A 19005-nucleotide genomic window follows, 5' to 3' on the forward strand; every position below is an offset into this window, starting at 1 on the left:
AGTCTGTGTCGCGCGATCGTACAACGCGTGTCGACGATTCACGCTCGTCCTTTATCTCTTGGAATTATTTCTTTTGTTCGCGATTTTAATCCCTTCGTTGTGTTACTGGTGCACACTGTGGAATTTTTAAAACTTTACGAGGAAACTGGATTACGGAATTGGAAAAATAGATCGGAGGGAAAGAAATCAAAGAAGATACGAAGTTTGGAACACGTTTTCATGAGAATTCGGAAGGAGAATCCGAAGATCTGGAAAAAAATTGGTAAATTTTTTGCTCAGTGCGGAGTGACGTGGTTCGAGCGTGGATTTTAGAAAAGTGGACGTACTACCTCGATGCCAACTTTATTTTTAACCCTTTGAAAACGGCAGTTGAATGGGAGAGCCGCGTCACGAAGCGGAGATATTCTATTATGTCTGAATGAAGGAAGCGCGTCCGCGGTTTGGAGAAGGAAGATATCGAAAGATTCGAAGGAGCACTGTTGAACTTCTTCTTTTGTTGCCTTCTATGTGTTTAAAAAAAAATCTTTTGTCCGTTTATTAATCGATAGTTCATTATTCCTCCCATTCGAGTGTGATCTCGAACGAGGAATTAGCAAGGCAATTGAATCGTTAAATTTTTTATTATTCGTGCTAATCTCGTTCCGAGAAATCTACTCGTTCGAAATAAGTGTTTGGAGGATAACGATTTCGAGCAATTTATATCTTCGAAAGAGTTCAACCGGTCGACCACCGAGGTTGTTCGCCAGGTTACAATTTTAGAAGCGGACAGATAGAAAGAAGGATTGTACGCCGCGGGTATCGTAGACCGAGATTCGACATAAGACGATTCCCGCCCAGAATACGGCGGTTCGATTTCGCGTACGAGAGAATCTCGTGGCCAGAAATAAATTTGACCGTAAGCGAGCGGGTATCTCGGTGTCGACGATCGATTCTGTTCGAGTATTGACTCGAGGCAACGTGACAAATACCTTTCTTAGCGCTCGACAACTCGATTTAACATTTATGGATGCGACGTCAATCAATTTTAATTCAGCATTAACGTTGATTAAAATTTCATAAGTATTCCTCGCGAACAGGAAAGAACGTCGTCGCGTATAATTTTAATAGGTCGATTAAACTTGTGATGTTTCCATCATTCATATGTTCAGAGTTGGAATATTTCTTTTTTTTTTTTTAATTAAACTAGTCGAATATTCTAGTATTTACTCGACACTTTTAATCGTCCCCTAGATCCTGCGTTCGAATGTTCGCATCACGTCTAATATTACAGGACGAACCGAAATAAACTTTGCACGAGTGCATACGGTAGTCCACGTACGCGTACCTATTCATCACACTTGCGCATAGGCGTGTATACGTATAGAGAAACCGCGATCCACATGCACAAGTGGACCGTCAGAAACATACATTGCCACCTCATCGCACGCGACACGTCTTGCTTATTTGCAAAACTATGACTCGTTGATCGGTATTATCGCGAGCGGCGACGATAGGTCGGCCCGGTTGTTCCTTCGAGTTTCCGTCCGTTCGAATAATCAATTTCCGTAAAATCATTTTCCTGTATCGTCATTCCTGTGGATTGAAAGTTACATAAAATTGTCCCGTTACTATTATTATCGCGTTACTGATTGACAACAGCAACGATACGACGAAACGCGCAAAAGCTTATCTCTAAAGAGTTAATAGAAAAATTAACGATACGGGAAAAAAAGAAGATTGCAAAAGTCGAAACTGTTTTTTTATTATTACTCTCGATGGATTGTGTAATGCCATTAAGAGAAGAAGACTTCTCTAAGCGGAAATAGCGTCGTTTGTCATCACCGTGCTGCTTGTTTTAAGCTGGCAGCCGATCAATCAGCCATTGCGTTTTTTTTAATTTATTATTGACGCAGTTTTTTAATCGGGAACCGATATTAAAACACATACTCGCTCGTGTTATTCCAACCATTTAAACGGTCTGAAATACACGAAACTTTTAAGGTACTATTAACTCGAAGAACACTTTCGACGAAACTTGAAAAGACGTTCGTCCAATTCGTCGATTTATCGAAAAGTTTCCCTGTAAATTTAAGGCGTTACACGCTCTCTCTCTATCATCGTCCATGATAATCGATCAGCTCCTCTTCTTCCCGCTTATCGATAAAACTCGACGACAAGCGGAAGTTTTGGGCCAACCTAAGAAACTGAAAAACAATCAGAGATAAAAAAAAGGAAGACGATAGATATTAAATAGTTTATTATGGAAACATTCCATAATTACTAAGAACCAATATATTTCGTTTTCCCGAATTTCACTTTGTTCTTTTTTTCACACGATAATAACACGTGACTCGTAAAATTCGACTTCGTTTCTCGAGCTCGTTTCTAATCGTTCGTTCGATCGGTTTATTCCCGGTCTTCGTATTTCTTTTTCGGGAAGAGGAGAATACGACGAGTCGAGTAGGCAGCAATAAAGAATTTAATATAACGCCCGAGACTGTGGACAGATGACGATGTTGTTAAGCCTAAAAACTGCTTCGAGTTGGCGACGAATTCTTGAGGAAAATACGGGGTAGGGAAGAGGGCCCAGTGAGCGACTTTTCGACCGTCTATTTCGAGAGAACGAAAACGCGCAAACCCTCGTGCTGATCGTTTTACATATTATCACGATTCCATCTGCGTACGCGGGTTTTCGCGTTGACCGCGAGAACCGAAGACTCGTGCAGCCTTGGAATTAAGTAAACTATCGTTTCTCGTAACACCGCCAATTTCTCTCCTTTGCATATTTGTGATACGGACATTTTACGCGGAGGATTTCTTCGACGAAATTTATGCAATTTCTCAACGTTCCTAATATTGAACTCGTTTGTTACAGAAGCGAGTGTTATTGATACTCGATGGATATTAATACTCGATTATAACTGAAAATATTGATAAATGACGTCGAAAAATTTTATATCGATGCTTTTCCAAGCGATTGTGATATATATATATATATATAAAAATCGAATAATTGACGTAGATTGATGCCAAGAATCGATAGACCGTATCAGCGAAAAATACACGGCTATCCTTGAAATCGATTTTTCCTTCTCTTTCGCACGTTGCATTAAGAAGCTATTTATAACGACATCCCTTCTTGCCTCGGTCCGTGAAACTGTCTGAACTAATTTCCTTCTCTACCATCACACCTCGATCTGTATTCTTTCCACGGCATCGTCCCACTTTTCCCTCGATGATAAGCAAATTAAAGATTCGCTCGAAACGCATCGATGCGTTTTAGCCGAGTCTTAGCAGGGAAAGTAATTAATATTAACTCGCGAATAACTGTATTTACCAACAATTTCACACCATGATCAGAGTCATGCCATGATTAAAACAAACTATTTCTCCATCTTCTTAAACGCTTATAATTTATCTCCTCCAAGAATAACGATGACAATCGAACCTTGTTCATCCATATTCATTTTTCGTGAAAATTACGTGGAAAAACGAGAATATAAATAAAAAAGAAGGAATGGAGGAGGGGGGAAAAAAAAAGACAGGAGATAATTACATACTCGCGGAAACCCAACGTTCCGTGTAGTTGCAATGGTTCCGATCACGGGATTGACACCGTTTACAGCGTATCGATATTGGCTCGGCCGCTATTTTTAGTGGGCCGTATCGTATTCTAACGATGCAAACCGCAAACGTGACCGAGTTATGCGACGTTGAGAGTCCCTTCTACGTAGAAACGAAGCGTGCACACGGCTACGTGACAAGCTCACACGCGGCCCATTACGATATACACTTATCAGTCAACAATGTCCGATCGGAGCCGTGTGTACTGTCAATCGTTCGAGTTCGACGGTCGTCGATTATCCGATCCTCTTTTGGAGTCGTTCCAGGAAACGATCGTGTTCCCTCTCGCAAGACTCGTGTCGAGTTCTCATTCTTGTCGAATCAACGTTTCGATGGTTCGGCGCGTGTCGTTCGAAGCGTGTGGATTCGGCCGTTTTGACGGATCTATCTTTTTTTTCGCGCGAATCGTTCGAAAGAAGTATTGATACGAGGCGCGCGTGGGCGTCCCAGTTCGCCGAGGTTGCGGATAATATAACGTTCCATGTTTGCGATCTTGTTTCGAAGCGGTGCGGAGTAAATAATATCGTTTACGATATTGTTTTCCAGTTGTCTCTAGATGGATTGGGGGAAAAAGTAGGTGGTGCCGTTATCACGGGCTTAAGCGATTCAGATATCGGATAGGAAATAGGCAAGGTTGTTGTGCACAGGTCGCTGATTCACGTTTCGCGAAATGGTGGGCGGAAATCAGGTCGAGGGAAATATATACTTTATTTTTATTGATGCAATGTTCATGGATGCGCGTACATGTTTCAAAATATTAGACAATCGTTCGCCCATGAGAATATTCGTTTTTGAAGGTTACATCATATTCCTGTAAAGAATTTATATACTTTTCGCCATTGCGTCACCTCGCCTAGTTATATTTAGAGTATGCCGAGTGGTATCTACCGCGATCTTTTAGGATCTTAGCTAGCCGAAGGTTAGGAAAATATATGACGGTGATTACGAGACACATTCTTTGTTCTTCAACTTCGATCGTGAAACGAAACGCGGCTCGAGACTATTTCCTCGCTTATCACACGTGTGCTCGGCGAAGGAACCGAAACCCGTGCGCGCACTCGTGATTTATAGAAACAAATATTTGTGCCCGACATACGACGAGCAGATACTTGCAAATGTAAATGTGACTAAAAAAACAAAAAAAAAAAAAAAAAAAAAAAAAGAAATTCATTCGAGTGAAAGTAGCGAGGATCGTTAAGCGATCGTTGACATTTATAGGATGGGCTTCGACAATGTCTTTTACAGACATCGACAAACTCTAATAACACAACCGACAGTTTAAGACTTAAGACAGAACTCGACGAAGATATGTTGTCGTCGATTAGAGAAACACAAATAAATTTCGAAAGGAATAGTACGTCCAATCTAATATGAGAAGATACAACTATAGTAGTTAGTCGATATAATAAGAGAACTTTGGTAAGAACGTTCCGATTTTTTTTAAACTTTGTACATTTTTAGGGAATCTATAATTTTTTATTATTATTATTATTATTATGATTCTTCGGGATAAAAACATTCTTTAAACGTTAATTTGGGCTTTCTTTTTTTCGAATCGAGTTATCTTTATAGTACAAAAAAAATTCGAATGAAAAATGAAAGATTAAAGTTTTTTTTTATATGTTGTTAAAATAGTTGTGCAAAGTTTAATTAAAAAAACGTTCTCGTATTACCACTCTTGCATCAAGAAAATTTTACTGGGAAATCATTAAAGAATATACGAAACTTTTATTACAAAACTAGAATAGAAATAGATAAAATGACAATGGGATAATTTAATAATATTAGCAGATATCGCACTTCGTGCTCTTCGAACGTTGCTTTATCAATTATTTATCATTCTTTATTTAATCCAATAATAATAACTCGAAAAATCAATATTAACCCTTTGCGCTCCAACGGTGATTCTCAGGCACCACTCGGTGTAACGCGATAACTCCAGAGGTGATTCTCCGCCATCACTTGGATTGATGCAGCAATTCGAACAATATTTATTTATGTTTGATTTTTTTAAAATATCGCTTCATGAATAGATTCCTAAGCTCTTTAAATGTAAACTTATAAAGTGTAGAATAATATACTATCAAATGATTAGATTTTTTTATCTAAAATTGGACTGTGATCGCGGATCGAACTACATATTCGACGTTAGTCCGAGTCGTGGCGATAGTAATATTATTTTCAAAGTTTCTGAGTTTTGTAAGGAATACTGTAATGAATTAGTGGAGATGAGTGATTTGATTTTTCGTTATTAAATAACGAAATTATTTCTATTCATTAAGAAGAAATTTACGATAGAGAGAAGGAAAATAGTGATAAAAATAGAGATATAGTATAAGAAGATGAAAAATAAGAATAATAGACAATAAATGAGAATATGTTATTGGGATTGTAAGCTTCTAACGATATTTTATTGTGATATTTGCCTTGACAAACTTTCTATTATTAAAATGTCACACAATATAGATTTTTAATATTCAACAAATATTCAATAAATTATCTTCCTTTATATGTAATAGATTTATATAAATAGACAGGTAAAATATTAAAATATAAAAGTTTATACGTTAATTTGCGTGTGAAATCATTTTAAGTTAGCTAAGAGATTCACCGAACGGGTACGAAAAATCGTCTGGAGTTGTTGGTTCGTCCGAGCGAAGAAAGGCTCGGGGCGCAAAGGGTTAAAACATATAAAAAAGAAATCGGACGGTTAAGCGTTCTCGAAGAAATACACACGATCATTATTTAAGAAGAAAGAGTATAATTTAATTTATATTGCAATCTATCGAAAGTCTCTCGTCATTGAAAGTCAGGAACGCGTGACAGTGATTCGGCGGAAAAGACGGACGTGACAGAGGCAAGACCTCCATCAACGGAAATAGAAAGCGCGAATTCTCGTCGCGACGATTTACGTAAAAGCATGGACGAGGATATCTCTCTCGCCGACGTATTCTCCGTATTCCAGCGAGGTCTTTGACAACGTGGCACAGGGGCAGAATGCGGGATTGAACGTTTTGAAGAATGATCGTCGGTTAGTTGCCAAACGTACGATGTCCAGTCGGAGACAAAGAGAGATCCACACCGGGAATACAAATTTCCCTCTGCTGGTTAAGGATACGGTGGAAAAGGGCGGGAGGGGAGGGAGAACGTGAGGTACGCGTAACGTGCGTAGCTTGCAGCGATTCGAGCACGATCGAAGCCGTGCACGCACGCCTGGTCACGGCCCCTGGTACGCACGCATTTGCATACGCGTAGCAATGCAGGGTGAAAGTACCGATACCGTGTCGCGTTCTACCTCAGGTACAAAACGTTCGATGGACGATTTCTTATCCTTCTCATCAAGTTTAGCAAGTTAGTTGTTGGGAAATTTGGAAAAAGATGATTGTAAGGAGGGACAATTATCATGTATATTTTCTCATCGGCTGTAATAATTATTTTATTGTTAAACGGTAGCTCGAGAATATACGATAGAAAAAAATCATTTTTTCTATTATGCTCTATCGTGTTGACGACAAAAGGATGAGATTCGTAGGATGCGATCTCTTCTGTTTCACCTCGTATTGCGATTCGAAAATATGTTTCCACGTTGGATGGAAGTACTAATTTATATTTATCTTCTTTCAGATCGCGGTGTCCGTTGCTCGTGGTGTACATCGAGGAACGCAAAGATGTAGCTCGATCGACCGTCACCGTCGCGTGATCATCAAGAATCGAATACCACCGCGGTAACAGTGGACATACTTATCTATAATTAAACTATATAACGCTGACAGTGCACGCTTATTCTCGCGTTGAATACCAGTTGAGCATCTGAATCTCTACAAGAGCAAACAACGATCTCCTCCTATTTATTCGATGCCCGCTAAAATAATACTCGGCTTTTGAACGTTGGAAAAAGGATCGATCGGATTCGAAAAAAAAAAAAAAGAAAGAAAGAGGAGGAATAATAATAAAAAGGAATTGGAGGATGGGGGGACACGCAGAGGGAGCGAGGATCGCGTGGTCAGCGGCGCGACTTCCGTCGTGCCCGTGGAGAACGAGATTCTTAGGCCAGCTGGCCTGAGATATGCCAGCAGCAACAGACTTGGTAATCACGGAACCATCGAGAACGGTGTCATCCTCGTCATCGTCACCCTCGTCCTCATCGTCATCGAGGCTCGGAACGGAAACGGCGAGGTGTTCTGGGGGCGGTATCGGTGGCCGACAGCTGGCGGCAGAGATCGAGACGATCGAGCGCCGGGTCTGCGCGACCCGACGCGACCTCTTCGTACCCGTGACCGTCGATCCTCGGCCCAGTCGGGCCGTCCACTGTCCCGATCTAAACGCCTGTTTGGTGAACGAGTCCCGATCCGGCCGCGACCAGATCGATTGTCAGGCGATCCACTTCGGGTACGCGATCCCCGTGAACGTGGTCCCCCTGGGAAGCGATCCACGGCTCGCCGAGCTCATCTTGGACCACTCGACCGAGTTGAGCAGACGTGCCGCGAGCTTCTTGCTTGAGCACCATCCTCAGCTGCGTCAGCAGCGGCAGACACAGCGGGAGCGTTGCCCAAGCATGGCGGCAACCGCGAAGCACGATCTGCGACAGAAATTTCCGACGGACACCTCGACGTCCGGTGACGAGGACATCGCGGCGATCGCGAAACAGATCAGCGACCACGCGGAGGCCATCTATCAGACTTGGAAGAGCCGTGGGTTAGCTCCGACCGAGATATTGAACTGTCACAGCAATGCCACGGCAGCGGACAAGTTCGGAACTGCTCTCACGCCGAGTTCCGCGTCGAACACCGCGAACAATACTGGGAAGAGTTCGCCAACGAGCGGTACACCGGCTGTCGATATACTGAGCCAAACGCCGAATCTCGATAACGGAAATTTGGAGAAGCTGGTGAACAATTTCGTGGTGGAGGACAAAGCCAGGTTAGCCGCGTCGAGGCAGAGGTCGCCGTCAAAGACTCTACCCTCGTCGATACAGTTCGCGCTAGAGAAGTTCGAGAAGAACTCGATGCAGCAACAACAGCAACCGCAGACCTCACCGTTGAAGAGCAGTAACGCGGTTGGCGGAGGTCAAGGAAAGGCGAAGCAAGCAACTATTCTGTTGTCCCCGACCTCTCCGTTCACGAACAAACCTTCGCAGATAGTGAAGCCTCAGGTTTCCCCGAAAACTCCCGGCGCGCATCATCGGGAAGTGTTTTTGGAAACTATAGAGACTACTTTTCCCGCGGATATCACCCCTTCGAAGATCGGTGCAGCAAAAGAGGCCAACGAGTACGGTGATCGCCTCTCCCAATCTCGACGATTCCTCGACGAATTCAGGTTTGACCACTTGGCCCCTGAAGAACAAGTTGAACGACAATAAGAGAATAACGGATCCTTGTAGATCGCCTCAACAGGAAAGCAAATCGTTGCCGAACAAGGAGGAACAAAAGAGGAACAGCGGTTCTAATTCGAGCGCGTACCTGGACGAGGTTGCACGCGAGGAGGAAAGACTGATAAACGCTTTGAAGACGGGGTCGGTGATCAGTGAGGAGCCCGTGGAGAGGACGGTGCCTTTGACTCGTCAGAAACCCGCGATCAAGAGGGAGAAACCGAAGGTGGAGCCCGTTAAACCGATAATCATCGGTCACAATCATCATGGAAGCGGCCTGGTCCCCACTTCCGCCACTATGGTGAACAACGTGACGTCCACGACACCGGGAAGCAACGCTGGTGCAACGTCGGACGCGAAATCTCTGAGCAAGGATGATCTGTCCAACATGTCGGTGGTGGATTACGCGAAAGTCAGATACAGAGCGGCTCAGCAAAATCCTCCGACTCAACAGAGGTTGGAGGAGCAGAGGACGAACAACAACAACAGTTTCAATTCTACGGAGCAGTTAGTGTCGACCACGAGGTCTAAATTCGAGACGGAGATACAGAAGGACAAGGAAGCGAATAAAGAGGAGAAGGATCCTGTCACGTCTAGATGGGGGCCTAGAATCAATTCACCCAGGCCAAGAATCGAACAAGTACCTCATCCGGAATTGACCACGCAACAGAAGCAGCATATTAGAGCTGCAGCCGCAACTGGAACCGGGAACAATCCTATCAGACCGTTTTTAACCAGGGGATCCGTCGCTGAACGCGTATTGATCTTCGAGAAGTGCCCGAGCGAGCTTTTGCTCGACAAACGAGGGCCACGACAACCGGCCATCAACACTTGGAGAACCGGACACGAGGTTCAAAACAAGGCTCAGGTAAATCGACGCTTACCACGACCCACAATTATCGTTTCATTCTTAACTTTTGTCTTACATTTTCGAATACTTAACGTTAGAGAGATGTTTTTCGCTACACAAAAAAAAAAAGAAAAAAAGAGAAAATACAAAATCGATCCACGGATACGGAAGCGGAGGAAGATTTAGAAGAGGTCCGTTTAAAAAATCGAGAAGAGTTCGAAAATTTTACAAGATCGTGCAATTATATATTGATTTACACGTGGATGCATAAAGAAAATCCTGCGAAAGACGAGCCACGTTTTCCTGGAAGAGATGCCTAATTCGGCCGGACGAGACTGTCGAGACCTCGAAGAGCTTGCACGACGATCGGGAAGACGTGTCTTCTCTCGTATGTTCTCGCCACTCTGGGTGGCTTATATCGGGCGTTTTGGTCGGCGTCCAAATTCCTCCTTCCCTGGGAGGATGTTCGACCGGTCGACTCCTGCACTTTTGTCTCGAAACGAGTTCAAGATCTCTTCGCGTAGAGGTCGTTTCTGCATGCCTTTATCCGCGAGCTCCTCTTCTTCTATTCTTCTTCGTTATCGAAGCTTGTGCAGTTTGCACTTCGATTTTTTTTTTTCTTTTTTTTTCATTTCTGAACCCGTTTACACGATGTCAATGAATCGAAACATACGTGAAATTATGCTGTAAAGATATAAACAGTGTTGAGGTATCAAAGACCTCGCGATTATCAACATCATCACATTATTACTTTTACACGATTCCTCTAAAATAAATATCTTTCTTATTATCGAAACAACGTCTTCTCGGAAGACGCGTCATTCGAAAGTTAGTAAGAAACGCGAATTTAAATCGATCGAACGATTAAGAAAGAATAGTTCTCGGGAGTTACAAAGCTGGTCTGGATCAGGGCCAGAAAAAGGAGGATTATACCTGGCACGGTTGCCTGCCAAAAATTGTTATCGCCCTGGCTTTTCCTAGTCGAACATAGGTATAATTGTTTCGAGCGTGTCCATCGATCGTCCCGATCCTTTAATCTCTCCGGTAATTCTCATCGACCATTTTTTCCCCCCCTTTCTCCTAATTTAATTTAATCTCTCGATAACAAATCACCGATCTTAATCTAAACGAATTCCCTTTCGGTAATCAATCTTGATCTATATACCGTTGATAGGCCACGGGTTCTCCAATATGGCGGTGCTGAGCGGTGGAACAATGCACGTGGCCCGAGGGGCTTGGCTATTCCATTGTTGTTAAACGGTTATTACGTTCTCACTATGCTCTGATATCAACCTTGGATTCGCTCAAAGACATTCCTTCCCATCTATTTAGAAAATGAAATTGGTTTTTCGAGATTAACTCGAGATAATTATCGAGCCGATTCCTAGAAAGTTGATACCAATCTCTCGCCCGATTCGGTTGCAACGAACGATACGGACGAATGGAAACAATAAGATTCCTCGAATTCCAGCGTGCGTGGAATAAGTGAGAAACACGTAGATATTTATGGATGCAACGGGTAGCGGAGAGGCTGTAGCGATTTCTGACTCTGCACTCGCGCGGTGCATCGTCAATACGCGTAAGGGAACGTTCAACGAAATTCGTCTGTTTGGAAAAGAAAGGAAGAAAAAAAGAAGAAGGAGAAAAAAGCAACTAACGTGAAAACCGACGTAGATCCAGAAATCGATGGCGTTTGTTGACCAACGTCAGATTATTTTCTTATCCTTGCCACTGCACGCGAGTCCCTCTCGGCGAACCGCTCTGTTCCCATCAATTTTAATCGTTGAAAGAGAGGGCGAGAGAAAAATGGACAAGATCTGGAAGGAGAGAAGGCGCGGAGGAGAGGGCTCGATTAATTTAATCGACGTGGAGTAGAAACGCGGCGTGTCTCGTTTGTTTGGTCGCAGCTGAGTCATGTGCTCGGTTTTCGTTACGATTAAATGTTATTCGACCTCGAGGAGAGAAATAAAGTGGACCACCATGGCCATAAGTGGAAATGGCCAGCTCCCGGGGCCAGCTTATCGTCGTTGGTTAAATAATACTCGAGGCTCGTGATATTACGCGTCGGTGTTGTTTATTCGTTCAGGGTGGTCCATGCCCCGTGCGTTTTGGTGATTAACGAGCAAACGACGGTATTTCGGGGATATAGTTGCCGTAGAATTGCCGTGATTTCGTTCGGAATCACCGTGAGGGATTAACGATACGGGTTGAGAAGAACGGATCGAGGCGTCGATCGTGCGGTCAGGCAACGTTCCAGGTATAATTAAAAAATTCTTATTGGAAAAGACGCGCGCGGTGTTGCGTCTATATATCCACGTATGGAAAAACGCGAAGAGACACGGGCGTGAGATCTCGAGGTGGCGGAATGGCGAGAGGAAAATAGGAAAAAAAGTTCGAACGGCGAGAAATCGAATATCTGCGACTGACTCATTGTGCCAGCTCCTTATTGGATATGAGCGCTAGATTTTAAAAGGCCGTCGACAGTCGCCTTGAAGCCGAGTGTAACGCCGCTTATGGCTGAAAAGCGGTCCCCCGGCCAGGAAAGTTAATCCGCGACCGGCTACGTAAGAGTCGTTAGAATAATAGGAACCAGGAAGGAAACGATCTAGTATTCGATGTTCTTGAACGATGTACAGGTATCGAGTTTAAAATTCAAATATTCAAGTTCGAAAAGTTCAAACGTAAATATTTACATTTAAATTTAAATATTCATGGAGTTTTTTTCCCCCCGTATAAATATTCATGAATATTTTTTTTTTTCCGCATATTTTAAACGTTAAAAGCGTAAAACAAACTATTGTGCGTATTACTCCAGAGGTCTCGATGGATCCAATCGATGAATTAGATTCGCTTTCTGCCGCATCTCCACGCTTCCCTTCAACCCCCGCAAGAACATTGAATCGGGTGCTCGACGAAATGCCACTTCCATCACGGGTCCAATTAATTTAAAATATGTTTACGAAATTTAGCGTCCCCCTTCGAATGAACGGAGCTACCACGAAGGTAGTTTTCAAAGTGGAAAATAAAATTGAATGAAAATACCGAAGGTTCGATCGAACGGCGGTCGAAGGTCAAGTATTTGGTATCGGAACGGTCCTTGGCCGGTTGGCAGAGCTCGAAGGGCTCGATCGAGAGGCGCAGTCGAATTCGCTATGTCGATTGGAACGTTGATTGACGGTATCCCGCGTGTCACGCAGTGGACCGTGCCAAACACGAGGCCGTAATAATTGTTTCGATCATTTTGCCTAATCTATCCCAATGTCACGGGAGGTAAACGTGATCTGTTCCGGCATTTCACGACGATTCGCACCTTGATGATCGCAAACCTACTCGATTCGTACGTGTATACGCGTATATCGTAGCAATTGTTAGCTCTTTTCTTCCTATTTTACTTTTTTCTCTCGTTAAATTTCATCGAGCAATCGTATTTTTCACGTTAGATTTATTCGAGCCGAGGATATCGACGATTATCGTTTGGTTATTCGAGTGGACGTTGTCTTATTTTTACCGCGCTGAACGGCATGCATTATCGATCTTTTCTTAAACGGATTTCATCGAAGAAGCTCTACCGCTCTATTTTTATTACCTACAGTATTTTTTTTCTCTCGTCTATTATTACCGTTGCTGTCGTTAGCCTTTCCCTTATTTCTGGCGATCATTGACACCTTTTCTTCCCGATTTCTTCGTGGTTAAATAAAAAAAAAAAAAAAAAATACGACGCTTTTACAAATTTTCTTCGTTCTTCCTTCGTTGAAGAAAAAGAAAAAGATGGATCGTTGAACACTCAGCACGTGGAAACATCCTCTCCTCGTCCCGTGACCATGATGTTGGAAACAACAACGCGTAGAAGTGGCTCGTGATGTAATCATAGTCACATGGGCGAGGCGATGCATTAGCCGCGTTGGCCGACCTCTTTGCATTCTTCGGATCCTTGGCGTCGCGTAACAGGATGTCGCGTCCTTGGTGCGCCAATACCTTCGCTTCGAACCGAACGGTGCTTTCGAAGAAGCGTAAAATTATTCCTATACTGCTCGTCGAGGCGATCGATTAGCCACCTTTGAGAACCTCATCGATCTCTCGTAACCGGAAGCACGAACAATATAATGAGATCAGGATCGTGGCTCGCCGGTGTCCTTTGTTTGTAACGCGATAAAACGAACTTATGTAACGAGAGGAATTAAACACAGAGGAAATAAATAAAACTTTTCCTCCGCAACACCTTTCAAGAATTTATTTTTACGAGTATTTCTGTTTACCATAATTATAACTTGTATAAATTGCAATTTCGTTCGCGGATAATTAATTATCATGCCCGACTCGAGTGGTGCAAAATTGCAAGCACACAGTACGTTTCCCACGAAATCAGTACCCGTTGGACGGAGAAACGATTCGTGGTTGCGATTTTGCCATTTTTGCCACGGATCCAATCAGTTTCCCTGGAACGATGCTTGTTGGTTCTAGACGTACGCGAAAGACAAGACACAGCAAAAGAGCTTGCCACCGCACACGACACTCCAGAGGCACGTGAAAGCGAACAGAAACGTTCACATACCACGGTAAACGTTGATCCAAACCGTATACGATACAACACTGTTCGATTGATCGAGCAAACGAGCGATAAACGCGAAATATCTATCGGTCCATTTGCAGATTTTACTTTCCCGGAGGAAAACCTTTGCCGTTATCGCAAGTGGAGGCAACCATCGCGAGGATCACCGCTGCTTTTCAAGCTCTTCCCGGCCATCGTGCGTCTCGAGCCCAATTTCACGCTATAACGAAGGTACAAATATATTTTTTTCCTCCAAGATTGGCAATGGTGGTCCAAGATTTGATCTTGACCGTTCGATTATTCTCTCGCGTGGGCAACGGTTTCACGTGGGAAACTCGTAACTTTAACTCGTTTCCATTCGTTGGTGGGACACATAGCTGTAATATACAAAGGCGTATGATTTGTCTTGCAGGCATGCGACTTGCCGCTCTATTGGAAAGTGCCGCTTTTCCTCGCGGCTGGCGGAGATCAGACCGGCTACGTTGAGATGAACGCGTTCCTTGATTTTTGGAAAGAAGAGTAAGCAAAGAAAAGCTTGTAACTTCGAATTCTTCGAATTCGCGTTCTTTCTCTTCGATTGTTCGTACGCGAATAAATCAGGATATTCGAGCAGCGGACGTTTCTAATTTTAATTCTCAATTTCTTCTTTATTTCTTCCATTATAGTTTAACGATTATATTGTGGGGTTGACTGTTTGCAGAATATCGAACACCCACCACGACGCGGCGAGCAAGTTTATTCGAATCACAACCCGGGGCCAGAGGAACAATATACTGCCGGAGGATTTGATCCCCCTGGTGCAAGACGTAGTCGAGACCCATCCCGGTTTAACTTTTCTCAAAGAGGCTACTGAGTTCCATTCACGCTACGTACACACGGTTCGTATTCGCGCGATAAATATTTGCTGGATATTTCTCTCGTTTTCAAGACAAGGAGGTAGAGAGGGAGAGAGAGAGAGAGAGAGAGAGAGAGAAAAAGAAAAAAGATTCCACAGAGAATGGACCATACGATTTACGCAAGACGTGAATCGTCTTGAATTATTCAACGCGATCGTGCTCGCCTCGAGCAATTATCTTCTCGCTCGTTGGAAAATCATCTTAACGAATCGACGAGTATTTTATCATTTTTACGATTGGATATTGACCACTTATTAACAGTGGAATTCTTCCGTTCTTTTTCTCAGCTAAACTGGCTTCTGTATTTACACGGATTGTAGATTTGTACATTCAATATTGAGGAAACGGTTAACACGATGAAGTGTTATATTTAAAGTTCTTGGTTGATCGATCTTTTGATATATCTTCGTTTTGTCCAGGTGATCGCTAGGATATTTTACTGCGTGAATCGAAGCTGGAGCGGAAGAATTTCCGTGGCCGAGTTGCGGAGAAGCAATCTGCTCTCGGTGATCGCGATCCTCGAGCACGAGGAAGACATCAATCAAGTAACAGCTTACTTCAGCTATGAGCATTTCTATGTGATCTACTGCAAGTTCTGGGAGCTCGATCGCGATCACGATCTCTTCATCGACAAGACAGATCTCACAAAGCATAACGATCACGGTAAGAAACAAACACTTTGCTTAATATTCTCTGTAAATTTCGTTTACCAGGAAATTCATTTTCAACTCGAGTTGTGTTCTTAGCTCTTTCCAAACGTATGATCGCGAGAATATTCAGCGGCGCAGTGACCAGAGGTGGCGTGAAAAGCGGAAACGGCGTTCAACAGTCCCAGGATAAAATGAGTTACACGGAATTTGTCTGGTTCTTGTTAAGCGAGGAGGATAAAAATCACCCGACCGCTATTGAATATTGGTTCAGGTATAATGTGTCTAAGATTACATATATCGGGTGGACAATTACGTATGTTTCATTTCGGATGATCAATATATATAGGTGCATGGATCTCGATGGTGATGGATATTTGTCGATGTACGAATTGGAATATTTTTACGAAGAGCAATTGCATCGTATGGAGGCGATTGGATTGGAAACCTTGCCTTTCGAGGATTGCCTTTGTCAGGCAAGTCGAGTTAGAAATTAAATATTTATATATTCATTCTATTGTTTCCTCTATTTTATAAGTATGTTTTCACATGACTTTGTATAGATGTTAGATATGATCAAACCGGAAAAATCAGGAAAAATATCTCTAAGCGACTTGAAAAAGTGTAAAATGACCTCAATCTTCTTTGACACGTTCTTCAACCTCGAAAAGTACCTGGATCACGAGCAGAGAGATCCCTTCGCATCTGCCAGAGAACATGACCCTGATGGCCACGAGGTAAAGAGCTTTAGAAATTATTAGAAACAAGTAAATTCAATTTAGCAGGAAGAACAGTTGTTGTTAGTTGAGTATTTTACTGATATCCGTTATCGTTACGTTTTTTTTTTTTTTTTTTTTATTTCATTTGTAACAGCTGTCAGATTGGGACCGATTCGCAGCAGAGGAGTACGAATTGTTGGTCACCGAAGAGAGTGGTAACGAGCAAAACGAGCAAATGTAAGTATTGATTTCACGCAATTTATATTGCACATGGTTCATGCCATATAATCAGTATATGAATATTGTTCTCACTATCACTTATTAACGTTGATATATATGTCACGCATCAATGTATTAATCATTGTTTAATACTTAGTAAATCGAGATAAAATATTTATTTTATATACAATCAATCGGGGATTACTTTTGAAAAATAAGGATAAGAAAATTAAAAAATATTGGATATTATTATGCAAAACAATTATAGATGAATTCGTTTTATTTCGAAAGAAAGAAAGTTCTATTTCGCTATTTCGAGATATGAAACGGAAGTTATAGCTTTCGAATTGCGGCATGCGTTGTCATTAGATAGACAGTATGCCCCGCTGATCTAACAATTTCACCTTGTACTATGACCGTAATGGTACGATCTATGCGTTTTGTTGCAGGCTGTGTGATGATGAAATGTAACCATCATCTACAGCTCAGTAAGTAAATGAAACCAGAATTGCATGATATAGTTATGCACGATGCCCGTGTATGCATAATTTATTAATTAGAAAGTCGGCTAACTGCTTGTTTTTTTGTTCCATCTCTTTTTTTTTTTTTTTATTTTATTTTTCGTGTCGTCAACATATCATTTAAATTTTAAATTGCTCAAGTTGATCGTTAAAAATTATAAATTTTTACTATGACAAGTCGCTGCTCGAAAAAAAAAAAAAACATTCATAAACACAAAATGCTCCTTATATATTTATAAACCAACAGCAAGAATTGAAGTTTTTAATTTCAAATATTCGGAATTTTTTTTAAATTTATTGCTTTTTAGGATTATTGTTTTCGCTTTTACTAAAATATGATCATAATTTGCATCGTTTTTAATCAACTAATTGAATCTTACGTTATATTGTAGAATATTGTAGACCCTCTATTGTGGACCCTCTATAATTTACATATCATTTTTGATCTATGAAAAATAAAAATTTTATTTAACGCAAAAAGAAAAAAATATATATATTTTTTTCCTCAGGCCAAACGATTCCATATCGGAGGATGCGTTTTCTCCAAACTTGGAGATCCTGGATGGTGAATCCGTGGACATGGTTCAAGGCACAGATATCCAGTTTAAAGGATATTCTGATGATATATCTACAATTAATCCATTGGACTCTATTCACCAGCAATCGAAGAACCAATATTATGACAATGGTGATAGCGACGATTATGCTGAGAGTGATAATTGAATAAGGGAAAGTTGAACGTTATTCGGAAAGAGAAAGCAAAGAAAGAGGGAAATTATCTCTAGACGGAATTTAGTAGTTTAAACGCGTAGTTGTTTTCTATATAGTAAGAGTGTCGTGTAATCTTTTTGTGAACAGTCGTATATTATGATAAAATAATTCTCGGCGAATTATTCAATACGAATCCATTCGGTGATTTAGTCTGAGTAACTTCTTTAAAATACAAAAACATTCAAGAATAATTGATTTTAATATTCTATCTTATATTTAGAATTTATTACTTCAAAAAGATACCGATGAAATAAAACTTTGGATGTTTTTTTTTAAATATTAAACAATTTTTAATTGTTTGAGCTAAAAAAAAAAAATAACAAAAGGAAAGTATCATACGATCCTCTTTGAAGCAAAGAAGCTTTGATATCACCGAATCGATCCGTAGCTATGAATAATAGTCGAGAAGAAGATTCAGGCCACGGCACGACGATGTGTGATAAGCAAGCGTCATTGTTCAATCTCTCTATGATATACATGATATTGTGTACTTCACATTGTAAATAGACAGTAAATCACGAATCCTTATTTTTACTTAATGCGAGAAAATCACTTGAAAAAAATGCGAGTCTTTCAATTGCTGCAGCCATTTATAAGAAAATCGATTAAAAATAGTTCTAGAAATTAAAAAAAAATTCAATCATCAGTTTAATTATTTTGACAAATTATTTTCTTTTAATTCAAAAGAAGTTATTTTTTAGTCTAAAAAAAAAAAAAGAAAAAAAAAGAAAGAAAGAAAGAAAGAAAAGAAAAAGAAAAAATTAAATTGTTTGTAAGAACACGTTTCTCTAAAAGAAAATTTCGAGGCTGCAACAAATGGAAATTGCGTGTCAAAAGGTTCATAATCGTTGGATTTGCGAGT

General features: G+C 41.4%; 1 protein-coding gene and 1 long non-coding RNA gene across 2 annotated transcripts; both read left to right on the top strand.

Moving 5' to 3' along the window:
* On the top strand, positions 1-7510 carry LOC147656088 (uncharacterized). Its single transcript, XR_015295060.1, has 2 exons — positions 1-262; positions 7228-7510. It is a non-coding gene; the product is annotated as an uncharacterized LOC147656088 (long non-coding RNA).
* Positions 7511-7524: 14 nt separating this feature from the next.
* On the top strand, positions 7525-18665 carry LOC100864098 (uncharacterized). The gene is given in 12 exon segments (XM_003698495.4): positions 7525-8847; positions 8849-9839; positions 14283-14377; positions 14472-14601; positions 14783-14889; positions 15071-15248; positions 15686-15929; positions 16013-16187; positions 16263-16389; positions 16477-16650; positions 16787-16869; positions 17882-18665. Coding segments are annotated over 12 exon segments (3696 nt in total). The 5' UTR covers positions 7525-7669; the 3' UTR covers positions 18096-18665.
* Positions 18666-19005: the final 340 nt, after the last annotated feature.

The sequence above is a fragment of the Apis florea genome, unplaced genomic scaffold (genome assembly GCF_048593485.1).
Source record: "Apis florea isolate Af1SG1 unplaced genomic scaffold, ASM4859348v1 contig_3813_pilon, whole genome shotgun sequence".
Classification (NCBI taxonomy): Eukaryota; Metazoa; Arthropoda; class Insecta; order Hymenoptera; family Apidae; genus Apis; species Apis florea.